The sequence below is a fragment of the Budorcas taxicolor genome, chromosome 19 (assembly GCF_023091745.1).
Source record: "Budorcas taxicolor isolate Tak-1 chromosome 19, Takin1.1, whole genome shotgun sequence".
NCBI classification, from domain to species: Eukaryota; Metazoa; Chordata; class Mammalia; order Artiodactyla; family Bovidae; genus Budorcas; species Budorcas taxicolor.
In genome coordinates this window covers 39,550,432-39,574,160 of record NC_068928.1, presented here as the reverse complement: position 1 = coordinate 39,574,160, position 23,729 = coordinate 39,550,432, and the positions used below count along the sequence as shown (strand labels likewise).

The 23,729-nt window shown below is 38.2% G+C and overlaps 1 protein-coding gene across 1 annotated transcript; it reads left to right on the top strand.

Annotated features, from left to right (window-relative positions):
- Positions 1–1,480: 1,480 nt before the first annotated feature.
- Positions 1,481–21,897, top strand: MED1 (mediator complex subunit 1). The gene is made up of 17 exons (XM_052657619.1): positions 1,481–1,686; positions 3,761–3,867; positions 6,381–6,459; positions 7,331–7,385; positions 7,490–7,622; positions 8,327–8,355; positions 10,307–10,378; positions 10,862–10,936; positions 11,426–11,499; positions 12,091–12,180; positions 13,139–13,250; positions 13,774–13,898; positions 14,148–14,266; positions 15,049–15,250; positions 16,675–16,770; positions 16,895–17,000; positions 18,487–21,897. The coding sequence occupies exons 1-17, from the start codon at positions 1,662–1,664 to the stop codon at positions 21,713–21,715; spliced, it is 4,728 nt and encodes a 1,575-aa protein (XP_052513579.1). The 5' UTR covers positions 1,481–1,661; the 3' UTR covers positions 21,716–21,897.
- The last annotated feature ends 1,832 nt before the right edge of the window (positions 21,898–23,729 follow it).

The following is a 23,729-nucleotide window of genomic DNA, read 5'->3' as shown; positions in this document are numbered from 1 at the left end:
AGTAAAAGATTTGCCTACTAAACCCAGGTACAATGCTAGGTAGTGGGGATTTCGAAATGAGAAGCAATTACTGCCTCAAAAAACTGTGTAGTGACTGAAAGGAATGAGGGTAAGAGGAATAGACAAGAAGTAAATTTTAATTCTACTTTCAAGGAGCATGGTTATACATATCTTTGTTGAAATAAACATGTCACAAATAAAGATTTGTTCTTATCTGTTCATCTGAACTGTAGTTACCAGCAGGAATTGTTTTGGAGGATGTTTGCTTATCATTTTTGAAATATGGGGAAAAGTCTGAGACTAAAGAGCCAGTGGAAATCCATTGCTAAATATCCTTACAGCAAATTAGGTAAAATCCAACTTTTCAGCAGTTATTCTCAAGGATGTATTTCAATAATAATAATAATAATAAAGAAAAGAAAAAAAAGAGTAACCTTAACTATTTTAAGAACTTCCACCCAGAGCTAGTAGAATTGTATTTTAGCCTGGTTCTTGTTCCAATGGGCAGGAACTTCTAAATTCTCAGCATTAATCCAGATTTCTCTTCGTGAAAATTTACTGATACAAGAGACAGGACCACACATTCTTCGTGATTTGTAGTGTAGAGTGTGAGCTAACCTGCTTGCTTTTACTGACTACAAAAAAAATACAATCCATTGTGAACACCTTTGGGATCCTAAATATAATCGATGACTGCTGAATATTCATTGGAAGGGCTGATGCTGAAGCTGAAGCTCCAATATTTTGGCCACCTGATTGACGCGAAGACTCCACTCATTGAAAAAGACCCTGATGCTAGGAAGGGTTGAGGGCAGGAGGAGAAGGGGAGGACAGAGGATGAGATGGTTGGATAGCTTCACCGACTGGATGGACATGAATTTGAGCAAGTTCTGGGAGTTGGTGATGGACAGGAAGTTCATGGGGTCTTTAAGAGTCGGACACGACTGAGCGACTCACCTGAACTGATGACTGCTGCAAACAAGTTTTTCTTAACTCAAAAATCTTCCACGTCCTCAGAAATATTGAAAATGCTCAAGAAAAATATTTCTGAAATTAAAAAGGAAATTCGGTAATGGAAATTAAGTGTACTGGGCTACCTTGGGACGTCGTGTTACAAAGACCCAACGTCTAGTATCTCAATAAAGGGAAAGTTTTAATAAAATATTCCTAACAGCAATATTCTTCGAAAAGCTAGCATTTCAGTAAAGACAGCTGGGGCTTTTACTCTGCAAACTGCTTGAAAGCCAAATCGAAAGTACCAACTTCCACAGAGGTGTTGAACACTACCACTACACAAGCTCCACGCCTAGCTCCGAGAAGTCGGAGACAAACCAGAGAGCAGGCAGGGTGGGGATAATCTCGCGAGAAGCAACGTATAAATCATTTTTCGCGATATTTGGTGCCCAGCCCCTTTCCCCCTTCTCTCTCTCGCAGGATCACGGTTAATCTCGCGATCTTTTGGAAGTTCCGTTGGGGAAGATGGCGGCGGCCGCGAGCACCCTTCTCTTCTTGCCGCCGGGGACTTCAGACTGAGTCTTCCCTGGAAGAGTGGGACTGCAGGTTCCCTGCGTCCCGGGAGCCCGAACCAACTTGGTTCCTCCATTACTGGTGGGGAAGGGCATATCCTCTTGTGTAGAACTTAGGCCCTCCCCGCCGTCAGGATGAAGGCTCAGGGGGAGACCGAGGGTGAGTGACTGAGGGGGAAATCAGGGGGCGGGACACAGCTGGGGGAGCCAGTGCCTCCGCGGGGGCCACTCTCCCGAGGGCTCAGGATCTAGGAGGCGGGATAGGTCTGAGTTTTAGATTCTGACTGCCTTCCTTGGTGATGGAGAGCTTCGACTTTGGGGAGATGGGGGCTCCCAACTTGAGTGTGAAGGTTTCCTATTTGGCAAGGGGCAACATTTGGGCCTCAGGGCATTTTTTAGCCTAAAGAGATGGGAGACCGGGCAAGTGAACGTAAAACTTTCTTCTTCAAAAGAGAAATCTGAATGATGACATAAAACAATAATAGGACGCTATATATCAAAGTACTGTAAGATGTTTTGTCGTGAATGAAATGATTAGGTCCTTATGGTATTAAAAGCCAGTAGTTTTAAAAAATGTCACAGCGTTCATATCTTGTGGTATTGTATATTTTTAAAATGCTTTTAATTTCAGTCTTTAAATATCTGAACTAAGAACTGTTGAAAAACACTTTTCTGTGTAACTTTATATTCTCTAAAGTTCCACATTTCAGCTTAGATGCTCCCGTAGCATTTTGGACATAGTTCTGTTGATACACGATTATTTTTTTGTCTTCTCCAATGTACTCTGAGCTTTGTAGAGCAGAATCTTGCCTTACTCATCATTGTATAGTCCTGGGCACATAATGTTGTGTTGTTGTGTTAGTCACTCAGTCGTTTCCGACTCTGTGACCCCACGGACTGCAGCCCACCAGGCTCCTTCGCCTATGGAATTCTCCAGGCAAGAACACTGAAGTGGGTTGCCGTTTCCTTCTCCGGGCACATAATAGTTGCTCAAAAAAACGTTTCACTGAAGCATTTTTGTAAAGATTTATCGTCGGCCTTCTTTTTTTTTTAATCATCGGCCGCCTTAAGGGAGAGAAGGGAGGTGTGTTTGAAGGAGAAAGAAAAAAGGATGCAGAGGAATGACAAGTGTAAGTGGAATCTTAGTGAGGCAGGAATTTTGTCTAGTTTGCTCACTGCTGTATCTCTGAGATGTTAAATAGGGCCTGAGTGAATGTCTTAAATGTGGGAATTGCCAGACATTTCTCCAGAATTATAAACTGAATGAAACAACCCCAAGAACAGTTTTCCAGAAGATGAAGGCCTTGGAGGGAGGAGTTGAATCTCGATCTGAAGATGTCACTACTTCATCTTTGATTGCTGACATTCTATTCATCTTTCAAGACATCTTTTCTGTAACATCCCTAAACTAATTACACACTTTTCCTCCTTTGAATTTTGATAGTAATGTGTCTCTATTTTTAAGAGCATATCTCATTTTGCTTTGTGTGATGGTTATTTTCACATTAACTTATCCACACCCCCTCACAGATGTCATCTCAGGCATATTGTATTTTTGCACTGCTGGTCTCCAGCACAGTCCTTGCTCATGTTAAGCAGCTAAAAGAATTACAGGAGTGTTGGAGGTTGTAGGAGGTTCCTTCCAACACTATCTGGGATCCATTCTTTTCTACCTTTCTCTTACCTTTGCCTGAAACTCATCCTTTAGTCACTTGACATTTCCTTTGTTCGTATAGTTTGAATTCGAACAGGAAATAGCTGAATGGCAAATGAAGCTTGTTTTCTTGATAATACTTACAAATTGATCTCTTAAAATTATGTGAAAAAATTAAGAAAGTCTCTATTTTCACATTGAAAACCAACTAACTATAGTAAGGCCATGTTCAAATGTATGCTCTGCATATGTCATGCAAAGGATTTCATGCCTATCATGAAATTATTTTGTCATTAAATAGTAGTCTTGATCCTCAGGACTGGAGGTGGTTCTCTTTTTGCTTCTCATTAAGTCTGAAGAGAAAGCAGTCCTCTTCTATAGTGTTGTTAGATTAGGCCCATAATTTCTGTCTACTTGTTATTAGAAATGAATTCTTTGTGTATTTTGAAGTAAATGATATTGGATAAGATTTTAACTTGAGTTCGTACCAGGATGAAGTATGGGAGTTTTGTTTGCAAGAAAAACTGTGGAAGGTCTTGAAAGAAGAGTTGCTAATAATTTTTTCTGATTTATACCTTAGAGTCGGAAAAGCTGAGTAAGATGAGTTCTCTCTTGGAACGGCTCCATGCAAAATTTAACCAAAATAGACCTTGGAGTGAAACCATTAAGCTTGTGCGTCAAGTCATGGTGAGGACTATGGTGAACTGGATAAAGTGTTGTGCTTAGAAAATTATTTGATAAGCTAAGTTACCTATGTAGACTTTTTCTAGCTAGTTATTATGGTGTGTCTTCAGTTTTATTTCTCATAACATCATACGTACATGATGGCTTTCAACTTTTAAGTCTACCTAAGAAGAAGATATGTTAATAGAATTGTGTTAATCATGAGTTATAGTAAGCTGGGATATTTTAGGCAAAAGTTGTAAGAAACACACTTATAAAGCATAATTAGTTTCCTAGTGACCTAGTGTTTAGGATTCCCAGCTTTCATTACTGTAACCTTGGATTCAATCCCTGGTTGAGGAACTAAGATCCCACAAGTTCCTCAGTGCTGCCAAAAAAAAAAAAAAGATACATGTGATAGCCTGATATAGAGAAACATTTACTTTTTACTTCCTGTCACGCTCCTTGATTCTAATGTGTTAATACTTTCATTGTATCTATACTGGTAGTAGAGTTTGGAGTCATTTTTATTGACTTCACTTGTTAACTGTGTGACTTCCTCTATAGTACTTTCTCCTTCCTGAGGCATTCACCAGTATGGGGAGCCCTTAGTTAAGTGGAATACAGGGAGTGGGGTGAGTGCATAGCACAGCAGTAGTAAGAGAACTGAGTTTGCTGTCAGAAAAACCTTTATTTTAATCTTGACTCCACTACTACCTGTGTAACCTTGGGCAAATTGCTTGTTTTTTCCTACCCTCAATTTCCTCATCTAGGAGGTAGAGACACCAGTTTGAGTAAGATGAGCAACACCAGTTTGCTTTTTCACACAGTTTTGCTGTAAAGATCAAATGAGATAATGAACACCAAAATGTCATGTTGCTTAGAGATTTCCATAACTAAGTTCTACAGATATCTTCTGGCTCAGGATTGTATACATAAAAAAGATTTGTAGTTTTTTTTTTTTTTTTTTTTAAGTCTTAATGAGAATTTTTCCAGTCTGGGTATTCAGAGGTTGTCATTTTTGTACTAGAAGGCAGCCATATTCTAGTTTGAGATACCACCTCTAAATGATATTGTCATTAGAGAAACATCATGAGCTAGAGGACTCCAGGTGGCTACTAAGACCCTCTCTTGGGTTACCAGTTCTTGGTTTGGTCACCAAAGTTTCCATTGTCTACTTGTCACTTTTGCAGATTCAGAAACCTGCTTTTATTGGTATGTAAAAGATTTTGAAGAATTTTCAACAACTCTGTGTGTGCATGCTAAGTCTCTTCAGTCATGTCCAACTCTTTACGACCCTATGGACTGTAGCCCACTAGGCTCCTCTGTCCATGGGATTCTCCAGGCAAGAATACTGGCGTGGGTTGCCATGCCCTCCTCCAGGGGATCTTTTAAACCCAGGGATTGAATCCATGTCTCCTGTGGCTCCTGCACTGCCGGCAGATTCTTTACTGCTGATCCACTGGGGAAGCCGTTTTAAAACTGACATACTAACAAAATCTCAGTAGATTAATATGAAAGTCAGAATGCCAGTTTATTAATGAGGGTTTGTCTTTCCAGTTACCAAAATACTGGTATCCATTGCCTAGAGCAATGGACACAGTCCTTGTCTATTTAAGGTATAAAGGAATCTGGATTATTAATTAAGCAGATGTTTGGGAGCATGGAATTAGAGCCAAGAAAGATGGATTTAGGGCGTGGAAAAGCCTCAAAACCTATCCTTGTATCATAAAACTGCTGATACTTCTGGGGACTAGAATGTTGTACAGAGAGAAACTGCTTCCTTGGATAGGTTTAGAAAAATTATGCTAAATTTTTGCTCTTTGGATTTTTGGATTATGTATTTTGTTTCATGAGTCAGTCTGTTGGGTGGGCCAAAAATTTCATTCTGGTTTTTCTGTAACATCTTATGGAAAAATCCAAATGAACTTTTTAGCTGGCCCAGTAGTTTAACTAAGGTTTGGTTGTATTTCTTAGATTACATGCATATCACCTTATTAGGTTTGGGAATTGTCAAATTTGAGCCACCCCATTGTGAGTCTTAGGATATAGTCATCTTCTGCAGGAGGCTGATTTCATTTATTACATTTTGATTCTTCTTATTTTTCCCTGAAAATTATTTTAGATCTGGAAATACCTTTGTTGTAGACTTTTTTTTTGGTTGCACTGTGTCATGTGGGATCTTAATCCCACAGCCAGGGATTGAACCCACGTCCCCTGCTTTGGAAGCAGGAAGTCTTAACCACTGGACCACCAGAGAAGTCCTAGATGTGAAAATATCTTTTTCTCCTTTCATGGATACGGATATGGTGTATCTATGTATTCTGTAGATTAACCTTCCCTCTTTTGGATAGATGGACAAAATAACAATTAAAAATTTATAGATTATCTAGAATATATAAGAAATACAGAGTATATAGACTGCTTCATAATCTGTAGACTATCCTGAAATATTATTTCTAGAATAATATATGTGTTTACCAAAAACTATTGGCTTGGTTAATTTTTACCTCAAATGTTTTCCTGTTTTAATATAGGAGAAGAGAGTTGTAATGAGTTCTGGAGGGCACCAACATTTGGTTAGCTGTTTGGAGACATTGCAGAAAGCTCTCAAAGGTTTGTAAACATTGTTGAAATATGCTAACTTCTTAAAAACGCTCCAGTTTAGGAAGGACTTTTATACTTATATTAGAAATATAAATTGAGATAGGTGGGTGTCACTCTTGATTTCATTATGAAGTTGAGATGAACTTTTACCTGAACTTTTTTTTTAACCTGAACTTTTGAAACATCTATTTTTTATTCTATTTTGAAGGCTGGTAGAGACTCAAAATAGCATATTGGAAGGGAAAATTTTTTTCCTTCACATGTTCTCTCCTAATTAACTCAATAAGAAGATGGACTTTTTGACTCTAAGACTTTTACAGTATTTATTAACAGTGTTTTCATAAGAAAATGAAAAGAGGAAAGAAAAAAATGTTTTTAGGAAAGCAAACATGAAATTTAAGTCATGAGCTTGATTATTCAAGCTTATAATTACTACTTCTGTCTGGTTTTGAAGGAAAATGAAAGTAAAAACAGACAAACAGGTTTTACACTGATTATCACAAACGAGCTGGGATTGAATCCATACCCGCTTTACCACTAGATGACCAGCAAGTCCCTAAGTATGTCTTCTTTAAAGATAACTTGTCCCAAATGAGTAAAGAAAAAGAGAAAGGAGAAAGGTCCAGTTTTTTTCAAATAGATCTTTTTTTTGGACCCTTATTGCTTAGGCTGCAGCTAAGCCTTATCAGTGAGCTTTGTGCAGATTTTAAGCATTTGAACTATAGATGAGCTTTGTGCAGATTACAAGTATTTGGACTATTGAATGTGTTTATGGCTTTGGAAGGACAGATATACTCCTCAGGATGTTTCTGTCTTTGAAGAATACTATTTAAGTTATTTGGAGTATGCTTTGTGATTTCCTTTTTTTAACCTTTTGTAGTAACATCTTTACCAGCAATGACCGACCGTTTGGAGTCTATAGCAAGACAGAATGGGTAAGTAGTATATCTGTAGGCAGAAATATTTAACTTAGTGTTGACTTTGGGTGGCTTTATTTATGTGTCTTCTATTAATTTTTGTTTTGATTTGTTCCTGCTAGACTGGGCTCTCATCTCAGTGCCAGTGGCACTGAATGTTACATCACGTCAGATATGTTCTATGTGGAAGTGCAGTTAGATCCTGCAGGACAGCTTTGTGATGTAAAAGTGGCTCACCATGGGGAGAATCCTGTGGTATGTGTTGATATTTCACTGGAATCTGTGGGGTTTACTTAGGGACATTAATTTTTAAAGAAATTGTTGGGGTTTGAAATAGCTTGGGTTTAGGTTTTTTCATGAGCCACTGTAGAGATGATGTGATGGGCTACAACATCAATAGCTGTAGAGTGGAATTTGGAATACTCTGGGTCCATCTCTGACATCATCCAAAGGCTTTGACAAGAAGAAACACCAGAGGAACTTTTTCCAATTCATATCAACAAACATGAGCCGCAGTTGAACAATAGGTGCTGGGGATACAAATAATTTAAATTCCTATCCTCAAAGAACTTATAATCAAGAAGGACAGATAATCTTGTATATAGCTAATGTCTCTGAAAAGCCCTGTAATAGAGAGGAATGTAAAAGGTGTATAACCAGACAACTGGATATGAATTCCAAGGATGGCTTTAAAGAGAGGTCCTAATGTTTTAAACAAGCAACTGAAAGTTGATTCCTTTATAAACTATTTCAATATATTTGATTTTTAATTTCCTGACCCAACCCCATGGTTTACTAAGTAGGAAGAAGATGTCTTTGATATCTTAATATAAGGACCTTCTATAGTTTTAATGTTCCTGTTATAAAGCATGTGTTATTAATAAAAAAGAAAAAAGCTTTTGATGTCTTCAAGCATCTTAAAGTAGTTTAGAGTTTTAACATAATTTCTTTAATTTCAGAGCTGTCCAGAGCTTGTACAGCAGCTAAGGTGAGCAGCTGACATTTACATTCCCTTTTATTGGCAGACAGTGCTGTTCTTTATAGTTACATTTTGAGAATGGTCAGAATTTACTTTTCTAAGGAACAACTTTATTTTCTTGGGTCAAGATTTTTCAAAGTCTGTACTTGATCACTTTCAGAATTGACTTAGCTTTTTTTTTTTTTTTTTACACTCTATTCCATCTATCCTAGGATTTCCCAACCTTGACAGTATTGCCATTTTGGGTTGGGAGATTCTTTGCTCTAGGGGGTTGCCCAGTTCATTCTTGGATGTTAAACAGCATCCCTGGTTTCTCCCAGCTAGTTAGGATCTGTGATAACCTCCTGATCTGTGACTTTGATTATCTATGATAATCAAAAATATCTCTAGATATTGTCAGACGTCCTCTGGAGGACAAAATCACTCCTGGTTGAGAACTACTGAGTTAACCTTAGGAATTCTCTGTGGAACAAAATAAACAGAACCTAATTATTGAATTAGAGAAAGCTTGAGAAAATTGAGTCTATACTATGGAAAGAACTTTTTTTCACTTTGAGAAAAATTGTTTTATATTTAAGGTTTATGGGTCCCAAATCATAGTAAAGTGCTAGGCTTGAAGACAGTCTCTTTTAGTAATTGATGTTTTTTTGTCATTGGCTTATCTTTTCTCCTTTAATTGAGTGGAGATTTCCATGCTTAAATTTAAACCCAGAATTAACTCTCTGGAAATTTGAGAAAGTTGTTACATCAATTTTATGTTTTAAATATAGTGAAGTTATCAGATACGGAGGAGTCTTAAGGGTTTAACATTGAGAAATAAGTTTTACACTCAGCCTTCCAGTGATCACTTTAATGTCCTTACAGCCAAATACACCAGATTTGAATGAGCTTTGAAAAATTGCAATGCAACATAAAAAATAACCTTTTATGATTTCATTTACTCAATAAGTCTAGCAAGATGTATTATCAGAATAGTCCAGGAAACCAGTATTTCTGGTTCTAATGTAGAATAGGAGACTGTACCAGTTTATGAACTGATGGTGTTCTAAAGTTAATTTGTAAGCATGTTTGGAAGTGGGAACCTTAGAAAGAATATTAGTCTTTACCAGGTATTTTTAATCACTCTGTATAGATGATGATTTTAAGGTAAGGAATATATTTTGCTGTTGCTCTTGTTTCTTTTTAGTGTCTTCATGGCACTTTGGGCAATAAGTATTCAATAAATGCCTGATCAAATATCTGACATTGTCAGAGCAGTACAGTTTTCAACAGACATTTTTTTTTAAGTTTGAAAAAGGATATAGAGACTTAGAATTGTTGAGTTGTGTTGGATTCCTGCCTATAAAAGCTTACTTGACTAAGAATCCACCTCTGAATGTTAGGTTTTAGGATGCCAGGATTCCTGGTAGTAGTTTCTTTTTCCTGGGGTAATTTGTTATAGGAACATTTTAAAATATATCATTTGCCTCCACACTACCTATTCTGCCTTGGCTTAGGTCTCCCATCTCTCTCCCACTGTTCATTTCCTTTCTTTGCTCTTACTGTATACATGAAAGTGTCCTATCTTCCTAATTTATTTACTTCCTTTTTCTCTCTAAAAGATTTTTTTTCCTCATGACATCCAGTCATCTCAGTTACAAATTAAGAGGGGAAGTGATTTAAACTAAGTCTCATTACTTAAGAACAAATTAGTATATGAGGTAACAGGTCTTTTTGACTATCTTTTATACTGTTTATTAGCACCTTCTCCCAAAAAATGGAGCAGAGAAAGGAGAATATTGTGTTTTCTTTTGCAACTTTTGACTGATTCTAGAAAACTCGGGGCGGGGGGCGGGAATTAAAGCAAATTATTAAGATTAGTTTTATAAAGCCTTGATTTTGGGGACTTTGCTGATAAGATTGTGTAGTAATTGTATGTTTTATTCTCTTCCCTCTCTCCTCTTCCCTGAACATCTCACAGGGAAAAAAATTTTGATGAATTTTCTAAGCACCTTAAGGGTCTTGTTAATCTTTATAACCTTCCAGGGGACAAGTAAGTATTTTTTGCTTTTGTTTGAAAAATTAGTATAAATCTATAAATCATTTTGTACTTAGAAATTTGCCAAGTCTTCTGCCCTAGCTCATTTCTGATTTCTATTCATACTGACAGTCTATAACTCAGCTTCTAACTTAATGTCTTTTAAAGGTATTTTAAATAAACAGTATGTGGATTAATGATTATAGTGCTAGAAGGTAGATTATAATCCTTGAGGTATCTTCAGCATATTGATTTCTAGGCTGAAAGAAATTGTCATGGGACTGGTTTTATATTTTTAACCTACCTGGGATTCTGCTTACTTGCTTGGTCTTTTAAGTAGAGATAAAAATTAGTTTTGGTAGATCACTAATGATTTTTTTTTTAATTTTTTTTTTTTTTAATGTCTAAGTTGCCTCCAAGGTAGATTTGCTCTCTAGGCTTTCAGTGTTTGTGTATATGTATATTTGTTAACTAATTCTTGTTCTATTTACTTTCTAGCAAATTGAAGACTAAAATGTACTTGGCTCTCCAATCCTTAGAACAAGATCTATCTAAAATGGCAGTTATGTACTGGTAAGACTGGCTAAAGTATCAATTCTCTTTGACCTTGTTCTTAAAGTTTTTTTGTCTATGGTTTACTAGGCTTCTGTTATTTAAAAAATATGTATTACAGATGTATGTTACTATGCATCTGTATTTTACCTGTACTGTACATCTTGTCCATATCCTTTCACTTCCCAAATGATTGCATTCCATTTTCTGAATATCAGTATCCCTAAGTTGTTGGTTGGTATTCCATAGGTTTTATAAGAAGACTTGTGAAACCTGGCCTCCTTTCTGATAAATAATAGTATAGTTGTAATTTTTGTTCACCATATTATACACTGGTGTATTCTCAGAAATAATCCCTTCACCTTGAGGGTGAAATATAATTGTTAAATGCCCAAGATAAAGTCATTAGGATAGAATTAAAAGATGTATAAGGGCTGAACTCATTATCACATTGTATACTAATACCTTCAGGGCTTAAATGTAAATAAACATAGATCATTTGTCTTGCAGGAAAGCAACCAATGCTGGTCCCTTGGATAAGATTCTTCATGGAAGTGTTGGCTATCTCACTCCAAGAAGTGGGGGTATGTGATGCTATTTTGCTTTAGAAAAAAACCTAATTTTTAGTTGAAAGATTACTACTTAAAATTTCATCTTGGTTTTATAAGCAGAAGGTGAAAATTACTAGTCATTTGTGATGGTTTTCTTTTTGTTTAATTGAAATGTAGTTGATTTTCAATGTTGTATTAGTTTCTAGTATATGGTAAACTGATTTAGTTATACATACTTTTATTCTTTTTCCTATTCTTTTTCCTAATAGTATTTATTACAAGATACTGAATGTAGTTCCCTGTGCTATACAGTAGGACACTGTTGTATAAGTTTGTATCTGCCAATCCCAGACTCCACATTTACCCCTCTCTCATTTGTGTATTTTTCAATGGTTTCTAAGGTGTCAATACTTGCCCTCCCCTAGTTTTCTTATTTTTTAATTGTGAAGTAAATTGTTGCTGCTAGAAATAATACTTACGCTTCTGTCATATTTCACAAGCTGCTTTGGATCATGAGTTCTCATATTTTAAACTATTTTCTTGTATATAGGTTTATAGGAAGGGAATATTTTTCTTTATTTGTAAGTTACCTGATAAAGTAGTGATAAGTTTTATTTTTCATAGGTCATTTAATGAACTTGAAGTATTATGCCTCTCCTTCTGACCTGCTGGATGATAAGACAACATCCCCTATCATTTTGCATGAGAATAATGGTAAGACTTTCACTATAAAGTAACTAAAGGTTTTGCTCAGTGTTTAAAAAATATTTTTAAAAAGTTGAATGCCCAGACCTGCCTGTACTTTATGGTTTGCTACTCCCAAGTGAATATGCCATCCCTATCAAAGTTTTCCATTTCTACCAGAGTTTGCTTCTGATACATACATACACATTCATACATATATACACATGTATATATACATCTGTTGTCGTCTAGTTGCTCAGTCATGCTCGGCTCTTTTGCGACTCCATGGACTGTAGCCTGCCAGGCTCCTCGTCCATAGGATATACATACATAATAAAAAAGCCTAATTGGTCCTTTCGAATGAGTAAATGAGTGAATGAGAATATGTAAATGATCTGACTTGAAATTTGCTTTAATCATTACTTTAAAGGTAAAGAAGTTAACCAACTTACTAAAGAACTAAAATAATGGATCTTACTTTCTATTTGCACTTTTTCTGGGGTGCACCACATGGCTTGCTGGATTTTAGTTCTTTGACGAGAGATGGAACCCCATGCTCTTTGGAGTGAAGGCACAGGGTTCTAACCATGGACTGCCAGGGAATTCCTGTATTTGTACTTCAATAGACTAAAACCTAATGAAAAATGGCCTAATACCTCATTTTGCTCCCCTTTTAACTTCAATCATTGACTATCTATAGTCATAATTCTATTTAAATGCATTCTGAAGTTGGAGAAAATAAGTTAATATTGGTAATCGGTCTTTAAATGTTTTTTTCCTTATACTGCATTGTTTCCTATATTTTGTATTATTTACTAACAGAATTACTGGTTTGTTAGAAAGGTACTTGTAGCATTTCTAAGTTATATAGGTATAGAATCTGATAATTAAGGCTGACAAATTACACAGAAGCTAGCTTTTTTTTTGTTGTTAAGATCCTTATAATTTGTGTTACTCTGGAGAATACCTTTTTTTTTCTTTTTCCCAGTTCCTCGATCTTTGGGCATGAATGCATCAGTGACAATTGAAGGAACGTCTGCTATGTATAAACTCCCAATTGCACCACTAATTATGGGATCACATCCAGTTGACAACAAATGGTAAGTGAAATATAATTCTAGGGTAGCAAAGTCCATTTTTTTCAACTTTAAGCCCAGTAAGAAACAAGTATTACTTTGACTTGGCTCTTCCCACACTTGACTTTCTAGGGGTGGGCTTTTTGTTTTATCCATTTGATTTCTCTTTTCAGTATTTGCATGCTCCTCTTTGAAGTCTGCTCATAGAACATAGCTTTATCGTGAGAGAGAAGAGAACTGTGCTACTTCCACTGGCTTAGTGGTTTCGTGGTTGCTCTGTGGGATTTTCTTATGGGACTTTATGTTGATCTGGAGCTATGTTGGAGTAATATTAATAACTACAGAATGTGTTTCAGGATAGATGTTCAATAAGATACTTTAGGGTTAACAAATAGGATATTTTGGAATTGGGGGAAGGAAGTTCAAAGAGTGAAGTTTGATAGCCTTTGTATGTGTTTATATGATACAAATGTGTCTTGAGTGTTGAGATTTTTCATTTTTACATCAATTCAGTATCCCAATCCTCCACGTTTTTTTTTTTTTGAAGGACTCCCTCCTTCTCCTTAGTTACCAGTGCCAACAGTGTTGATCTTCCTGCTTGTTTCTTCTTGAAATTTCCCCAGCCACTTCCAGTATCTAGAGCATTTGTTCAGAAAATTCAGAACTGCACAGGTGAGTTTTAAGAAGCATCAGAAGCTAACAACTGTTATAAAAGTGAAAGCAAACTTCAAATTCACATTATCTTAGCCCTCTTTCAGTCTTGACTTCAAAAAACTAGTGATAGATATAGATATCATGGTGTTTTGAACTACTCAATGCTTATTAGTAAGTACTTTTTGAATAAATGGGTGAATGAAGGGAAAACTGAGCTGTCAACATTTTCATTTTACTGTGATTTTACTGTGATCTTTGTTGTTCCAGGAATTCCATTGTTTGAAACTCAGCCAACTTATGTACCCCTCTATGAACTGATCACTCAATTTGAACTGTCAAAGGATCCTGACCCCTTACCTTTGAATCACAACATGCGATTTTATGCTGTAAGTAAGGCCTTATCGATTGTTGTAGATTATGCTTGGACCCAAGATCAGAATCTTCCTTTTATAGGATACCTGAGATCAGAAGACATTCTTTTGGCTTACCGGATCATGTCCTGTTTTCTCAGTCAGGCAGGAAATTACAGATATCTTTGAAATGTACTGAAAAAGAACGTAACTTCCAAGTTAAGAAACAGTGTACATTGAATTGTTGAAATTTCAAATGAAAGTCTCTTTATGGTATTCTAAACTTTTATAAGCTTATAAGTAGGTATTAAGAATTCTTGCTGTTTAATCCTTTCAAGTGCTGTGAACTTCTGATCTACAGAGTACTTACAGAGAAGAAAAGTACTGGAATGAGTGAATTAAGGATGGTTTTAAAACCACATCTGAACTTGAATTTATTTGAATGTTTGACAGTAGTCTAAAGTAACAGTTCCTCAATTCTGGCTCCATTATAACTGTATAGGATGTTATTAAAAATAAAAATTTTGCACTTACTGTTCAGGGACCCTTTTTATACAGATTTCTGAGGTAATTTTTATGTTAGCTAGGTTAGGAAACCACTGGCAGAACATTTACAAAAAAGGGGTCTTTTCAGCCAAGTGAGTGATTGGCATTTAACGTCAGCTGACTAGTAATTGACTGTGGAGCTTTACTGTTCAGCAAGAAATTGCTGATTTTTGAGGAGTAGGGTGTTTGTTTGTTTTTTTTTCAGGATAGTTTGTGGTTGGAGTACAGTGGCTGAGTAAATAGCATTTGTTCCCTTTGTTCTTTTTGCCCAGGCTCTTCCAGGTCAACAGCACTGCTATTTCCTCAACAAGGATGCTCCTCTTCCAGATGGTAGAAGTCTACAGGGAACCCTTGTTAGCAAAATCACCTTTCAGCACCCTGGCCGGGTTCCTCTTATCCTGAATCTGATCAGACACCAAGTGGCCTATAACACCCTGATAGGAAGCTGTGTCAAAAGAACTATTCTGAAGGAAGGTACTGCCTTTTCTTTTGCTATATTTACCGGTAAATGGTACTGATTACTCTAGTAGTTCTCTAATTTGGTGGCTCATCATATCACCTGTGGAGCTTCCAAAACTACAAATATTTGGTTTCCATACCAAATGAACTTAATTAGAATCTCTGAGGGAGGAGTTGGGAATCTAGTTTAAGCTCTGTGGATAATTTTGATGGAAGCAATCTGTACATTGGCATATGGAAACTACTGAGTTTTTTTGCAATGGACTTACTGTTTTTCTGCATGCAGTGGTGTAATTGGGTACCTACGGCCCTGAATTTTGCAGCAGATATATAAGGTATAATTTGAGATTTTGTAGGAAGAGAGTTCTTGACACCTAAATTTTAGGTTGTTAGGCAGTGCTTCTCACGTTTTAATCATGAGTATATTTTCTCCACCTTCTTTGGAGAATTTTGTCATACAGCTTAAAAACAGGTGAGACCTGTGCTTTTTCTTTCTCTCCCAGGATTCTGGAATGCTGATGTTTTTCACAGTTTGCTCTTAGAAATCTTGATATGAATTTTGGCTGCTCTAATTGATCATAGTTAATTTTTTACATTAGTTGTAAACATTTCAGTGATAGAACTGTGCCAAATGGTAGGCAAGAAGAAACCCAGAAGGTAAACCAGGACATATATTTTATGGGAATGAGAATTGTTCCAGAAACGAAAAATTTTAGAAAGTTGAAGTAATGACACAGAGCATGTGCAAGTATCCTTATGACCCTTCTGTTTCATGTATCTCAATCCTGGGAGATTATCCACATAGCTTTAGAGCATTTAAAAATGAGTTTTTGTGAGATAGTTATAAAGTTAGTCCTACAGAGGTGCATACTTTTTCCCAAGAAAGTATATAATTCTTGTCTCTGGGCTTTCAGCATGTTTGGCTTAGAAACCAATGATGATAGTTATATGTAAGTGTATTTTGCATAAATATATCATTTTAGATTGTATTCTCTACATCCATGCTTACCAAACTATGGAATGTATAGCTAACAGCTGTAAACTAGTAGAAAGCAGGGTTTATGACAGTGATTCTGATGTCTGCTTATCAAATAGAATGAGAAACTCCTCTTGGCCACGTTTATTTTCAGCATTGATTTTCAAGGCAGGATGTTTATATCTGCCAAGGACTCTATCAATTTAGGGATTAAATATCTTCATTTAAAAAAACTGAAGTTTACTTTGTTTTAGAGTATTTATAACATAAATCGTTAGATTCTTAGGAATCTGATTTCTTCAATCACCTGTGAGTGCCAGTGGGTTTTATGTTTTTAAAAAAATACGTGGGATTTAGTTTCGGTGAGGGAGAGAAAGGATTTCATAATTAATGATTACTATTTACATATCTCAAGTCTTTTTATCTGGTTGATTATTTTATGATCCTTTTCTTTGCCTTTTAGATTCTCCAGGGCTTCTCCAATTTGAAGTGTGTCCCCTCTCGGAGTCTCGTTTCAGCGTGTCTTTTCAGCACCCTGTGAATGACTCCCTGGTGTGTGGTGAGTTATGTGGGTGGCTAGCACCTCTCTCAGGGTAGCAGTTTGGTCCTTTTATCTCTTCTTGAAAAGTCAGAAACTGAAGCCAAACCCATCCTAAACACCTCCTATACGTTTTGTTTTTCAGTGGTAATGGATGTGCAGGACTCAACACATGTGAGCTGTAAACTCTACAAGGGGCTGTCAGATGCACTCATTTGCACAGATGACTTCATTGCCAAAGTTGTTCAAAGGTAGCACTGGCCCTTTTTCATCAGAGTACCATTAAGAGGTGTATAAAGAATGCTGTTTTCAGTAATAAATGAATTAGAAATTTAGGAGGAAGGCATTTAGTCACTGCTTTGAATTCACACATCTCTGCTTTTGGAACTAGAAGCAATATGAGTTTTTGATTTTATAAATCTCATGAGAGTAATAGGAAGTAAAGTAGGTAACTTCAGACCCAGTGTTAGGGCTCTTTTATGAGGGAGAGAGCTGAAAAAAGATGTAGATCTTTTTTTCACTTTTCCTCTGTGTCATTTTTGTAAAAAAACACATGTAATATGTCAAACAGCAGCATGTGGGAAGATACTTTAGCCATTCAACTTGCTGGAAGCATTAATATGTAATTTCAAGATTTTTTAGAGCAGGTATGAGTGGTCTGTTTAATAAAAATAAATTTTATTGACACATAAGACATGCCTGTAAATGAACACGTGCCTGTTCCTTTATATACTGTCTATGGTAGCTTTTGAGCTAAGATGGCAGAGTAGTTGGACAGAAACCATATAATCTTAAAAAGTCAATGTATTACTATCTGGTCTTTTAAGAAAGGTTGTTGACATAGTCTAGAGCAAATTGTTTTCAAACATGTTTATAAACATAAATTTATCTGTAACATAAAAAGTGCTTTGCTTTAAAATAAAAAGGATTTCCTGCCAGTGGTGGTACTTTTCACAGTATAGCTTTGGGGTGATTTAAGCTATTTAAGTATAGAATTTGATGGGTCAAGAGATTTTTCTAGTGGTTCATCAATTAAGATAAATTGTATATACCGTTACACCATTAATCATATGTGAAGTCCCCAAAGGAGGGCATTTTCTTACTGAGGTCATTATTACCAGTTTTCTTTTAGTTCAGTATGGTATCTAATTATTTGGACTTTTGTTTATAATTGCTTTGTTTTTGGTGGCATGTCAAAGGAGGTTGATGATTGCCTCTTGGTCCAGACTTTTTTTTTTTTTTTTTGGCTGCTCTGTGTGGCTTGCAAGATATCAGTTCCGCATCCAAGGATTGAACCTGGGCCCGCAGCAGTGAAAGCTTGGAGTCCTAACCACTAGACCACCAGGGAATTCCTTCCAGATTCTTTTTATTTATTCATTCATTCATATAAAATATTTATTTGGCTGTGCCAGCTCTTAGTTGTGGCATGTGGATCTTTTGTTGTGGCATGTGGGATGTAGTTCCTTACCAGGGATCAAAATCAGGCATCCTACGTTGGGAGTATGGAGTCTTAGCCACTGGACCATCAGGGAAGTCTTCCTCCAGATTCTTGGGTATATCCAAAGCTCTGGCATTTTACAGAACTGCTTCTGCCTTACAGGTTATCTGCCTTACCTGAAAACTATTTATTGCAAATCTTTACTTAAGACAAAAGTAAAGCCTTTATCTCAAATGAAAAATTGGTTTAAGTAGCAGCTAGTGCATTGTTCATTTTGTTTTTTCCATCTTATTTTACAGATGTATGTCGATTCCTGTGACGATGAGGGCTATTCGGAGGAAAGCTGAAACCATTCAGGCCGACACCCCAGCACTGTCCCTCATTGCAGAGACAGTTGAAGACATGGTGAAAAAGAACCTGCCCCCGGCTAGCAGCCCAGGGTATGGCATGACCACAGGCAACAACCCAATGAGTGGTACCACTACACCAACCAACACCTTTCCGGGGGGTCCCATTACCACCTTGTTTAATATGAGCATGAGCATCAAAGATCGGCATGAGTCGGTGGGCCATGGGGAGGACTTCAGCAAGGTATCTCAGAACCCAATTCTTACCAGTTTGTTGCAAATCACAGGGAACGGGGGGTCTACCATTGGCTCGAGTCCGACCCCTCCTCATCACACGCCGCCACCTGTCTCTTCGATGGCCGGCAACACCAAGAACCACCCGATGCTCATGAACCTTCTTAAAGATAATCCTGCCCAGGATTTCTCAACCCTTTATGGAAGCAGCCCTTTAGAAAGGCAGAACTCCTCTTCCGGCTCACCCCGGATGGAAATGTGCTCGGGAAGCAACAAGACAAAGAAGAAGAAGTCATCAAGATTACCACCTGACAAACCAAAGCACCAGACTGAAGATGACTTTCAGAGGGAGCTATTTTCAATGGATGTTGACTCACAAAACCCTATCTTTGATGTCAACATGACAGCTGACACGCTGGATACGCCACACATCACTCCAGCTCCAAGCCAGTGTAGTACTCCCCCAACAACTTACCCGCAACCAGTACCTCACCCCCAACCCAGTATTCAAAGGATGGTCCGACTATCCAGTTCAGACAGCATTGGCCCAGATGTAACTGATATCCTTTCAGACATTGCAGAAGAAGCTTCTAAGCTTCCCAGCACTAGTGACGATTGTCCACCCATTGGCACCCCTGTTCGAGATTCTTCAAGCTCTGGGCATTCTCAGAGTGCCCTCTTTGACCCTGATGTCTTTCAAGCCAATAATAATGAAAATCCATACACTGATCCAGCTGACCTTATTGCAGATGCTGCTGGCAGCCCCAGTAGTGACTCACCTACCAATCATTTTTTTCCTGATGGAGTAGATTTCAATCCTGATTTGTTGAACAGCCAGAGCCAAAGTGGTTTTGGAGAAGAATATTTTGATGAAAGCAGCCAAAGTGGAGATAATGATGATTTCAAAGGATTTGCATCTCAGGCACTAAATACTTTGGGGGTGCCAATGCTTGGAGGTGATAATGGGGAGACTAAGTTTAAAGGCAATAGCCAAGCTGACACGGTTGATTTCAGTATTATAGCAGTGGCTGGTAAGGCTTTGGGTCCTACAGATCTTATGGAGCATCACAGTGGTAGCCAGAGTCCTTTATTGACCACTGGGGACTTAGGGAAAGAAAAGACTCAAAAGAGAGTAAAGGAAGGCAATGGTGCCAGTAATAGTCTGTCAGGGACAGGATTAGACAGCAAACCAGGGAAGCGCAGTCGAACCCCTTCTAATGATGGCAAAAGCAAAGATAAGCCTCCAAAGCGGAAGAAGGCAGACACTGAGGGAAAGTCTCCATCTCACAGTTCTTCTAACCGACCTTTCACCCCACCTACTAGTACAGGTGGATCCAAATCTCCAGGCAGTTCAGGAAGATCTCAGACTCCCCCAGGTGTTGCCACACCACCCATTCCCAAAATTACTATTCAGATTCCTAAGGGAACTGTGATGGTGGGCAAGCCCTCTTCTCACAGTCAGTATACCAGCAGTGGTTCTGTGTCTTCCTCAGGAAGTAAAAGCCACCATAGCCATTCTTCCTTATCTTCTGCTTCCAACTCAGGCAAGATGAAAAGCAGTAAATCAGAAGGTTCATCAAGTTCTAAGTTAAGTAGCAGTATATATTCTAGCCAAGGGTCTTCTGGATCTAGCCAGTCTAAAAATTCATCCCAGTCTGGGGGAAAGCCAGGCTCCTCTCCTATTACCAAGCATGGACTGAGCAGTGGCTCCAGCAGCACCAAGATGAAACCTCAAGGGAAGCCATCATCACTTATGAATCCTTCTTTAAGTAAACCAAACATATCCCCTTCCCATTCAAGGCCACCTGGAGGCTCTGATAAGCTTGCCTCTCCAATGAAGCCTGTTCCTGGGACTCCCCCATCCTCTAAAGCCAAGTCCCCTATCAGTTCAGGTTCTGGTGGTTCTCACATGTCTGGAACTAGTTCAAGCACCGGCATGAAGTCATCTTCAGGGTTAGGATCCTCAGGCTCATTGTCTCAGAAAACTCCCCCATCATCTAACTCTTGTACAGCATCTTCCTCTTCCTTTTCCTCAAGTGGCTCTTCCATGTCATCCTCTCAGAACCAGCATGGGAGTTCCAAAGGGAAATCTCCCAGCAGAAATAAGAAGCCGTCTTTAACAGCTGTCATAGATAAACTGAAGCATGGGGTTGTCACCAGTGGCCCTGGGGGTGAAGACCCAATGGACGGCCAAATGGGGGTGAGCACAAATTCTAGCCATCCTGTGTCCTCCAAACATAACATGTCTGGAGGAGAGTTCCAGGGCAAGCGTGAGAAAAGTGATAAAGACAAATCAAAGGTTTCCACTTCGGGGGGCTCAGTGGATTCATCTAAGAAGACCTCAGAGTCTAAAAATGTGGGGAGCACGGGTGTGGCAAAAATTATCATCAGCAAGCATGATGGGGGATCCCCCAGCATTAAAGCCAAAGTGACTTTGCAGAAACCTGGGGAAGGTGGTGGAGAAGGGCTTAGGCCTCAGATGGCCTCTTCCAAAAACTATGGCTCTCCACTCATCAGTGGTTCTACTCCAAAGCACGAGCGTGGCTCTCCCAGCCATAGTAAGTCACCAGCATATACCCCCCAGAATCTGGACAGTGAAAGTGAGTCAGGCTCCTCCATAGCAGAGAAATCTTATCAGAACAGTCCTAGCTCAGATGATGGCATCCGACCTCTTCCAGAATACAGCACAGAGAAGCATAAGAAGCACAAAAAAGAAAAGAAGAAAGTAAAAGACAAAGATAGGGACCGGGACAAAGACCGAGACAAGAAAAAATCTCATAGCATCAAGCCAGAGAGTTGGTCTAAATCACCCATCTCTTCAGACCAGTCCTTGTCTATGACAAGTAACACAATCTTAACTACAGACAGGCCCTCAAGGCTCAGCCCTGACTTTATGATTGGGGAGGAAGATGACGATCTTATGGATGTGGCCCTGATTGGCAACTAGGAACCTATTTAAAGCAAAAATATGGCCAGAAAAGAACTAAGTGTATAGGCAAATCACCATAAGGAGTGAGTCAGACAGGTCTGATTTTGTATTTAAGAATCTTAAATGGCATGGCTTTGACACCAAGTGGGATGAATTTTGAAAGGCATAGCCGGACCCTACTAAAGAGACCATAGGGTTTGATTCTGGTTACCACAAATCACTTGTTCCTTTGCCAGAAAAAAAAAAAAAAGTTTTAAAATATTTGCTTATGAAAGGGAGGGGGTGGGAAGGGCTTAGGGAGAGGGAAGGGTGGGAAACAGTTTTGTGGGAAATATTCATATATATTTTTTCTCCCTTTTTCCATTTTTAGGCCATGTTTTAAACTCATTTTAGTGCATGTATTTGAAGGGCTGGGCAGAAAATGAAAAAGCAATACATTCCTTGATGCATTTGCATGAAGGTTGTTCACCTTTGGGTAGTTGTCCATTGAGGCAGGGGCAAATGAAGGACTTGGGTCATTTTGGACACTTAAGTAATGTTTGGTGTCTGTTTCTTAGAGGAGTGATTGGGGAGGGAAGATGATTTTAGCTATTTATTTGTAATATTTTAACCCTTTATCTGTTTGCTTTTATACAGTGTTTTTTCTAATTCTGTGAGGTTCAGGGTTCAAAATGATGGGAGGCAAGGAGGCTTATTTGCTGGTAGGGAGCTTGTGGCTTATGCTGGTAATGTAGTATCAAGCTGAAGCAGATCAGTCAGAGCCCACCTTTGGAGTCAAGTAGAAAACCAAAATGGTGTTTTTGTTATAGGAGGTTTTTCATAGGGTTCAGACATCATAGGAATATTAGGAGTTATCTTTCTGTGGAGGTATTGATTTATAGTTTCTTTTTCCTTTAAAGAAAGCTCGGCTGGCTTTTTGGGATGTAAACATGTTTTCAAATGCAGTAAAGTTTAAAAGTGGGATAGCCTCCCTGACCTAGTGGCATGAAAACCATTACAGAGTTCATAGTTCTCCTATTTCTACAATGTGCCAAAAATCCACGTCCCAGCATTTTGTTTGTAGGAGAACTGATGCCATTCCTGAGAACTGGGCTCCTTGTTTCCCTTCATCACAAGGATAAGGAGTCCAGACTTTAATCACTCCACTGTATGCTCCCTTAGATAAAACAGTAAAAAATTTGCAGCCATAGTTCACTTAAAACAGTTTTCAAGCTCACTTGAAGTAATGGGGGCCTGGAATGCTAGGTGGGCATGAAGATAAACCCTTGCTACTATGTAGCAACACAATTGGACCTTTTTGGAAGAACAGGTCTGAGTCTGGATTCTGGGGGACATCAATAAGAAGCCCTTCTCATACATATAGAAATCCAGGAGACCATTTGAGTGCAACACAAGTTCTCAGTATTTGGAGGGTCCTCTCAAAATTCTGCGGCCTTACTTTGATTTTGACACCTGCACTGTGCCATTCCTGATGATTCCATTCAGGATCTGTATCAGCAGGATGGGGCACGATCCCCAGCACAACTCTTCTGGATTTAAAAAAAAAAAAAAAAAAGCCAGGTGATTCATTTGTGTGTGTGTGTGTGTGTCATAAGTGGAGTGACTTCATCAGATACTGAAGATTTCTATATTCAGCTCTTTCTGCAGGTTGGAGTTAGCATAGAGTTGGAAAATCAGCTTTGGCTTTCTTTCCTGACTGTCTCTGATTTCCTTTAGTGTTCTCCCTTTTCTGGTCATCAGCTCTCAACAACTCTGCCACTTTTGTGTCCCAAGGTAATAAGAAGTAGGAAACGAAACATTGCAAAGTGGAGCAAGAAAAGTTATCGGTTACCGTATCAGAGTCAAATGTCTTGGGTGACACTAAGGAGGACATGGGCAAGGTGATACCAGAGTGCTTTATCTTGTGATGCTGATACAGTAGCAGCCTCTCAGACATACAACCAGGTTGGATTTCTCACAAGTTTCTCACCTAGTTTGGAATCTTATCCCATTGGTTTCTGCAGGAAAAAAAAAAGTTAAAATGGTTTTAAGT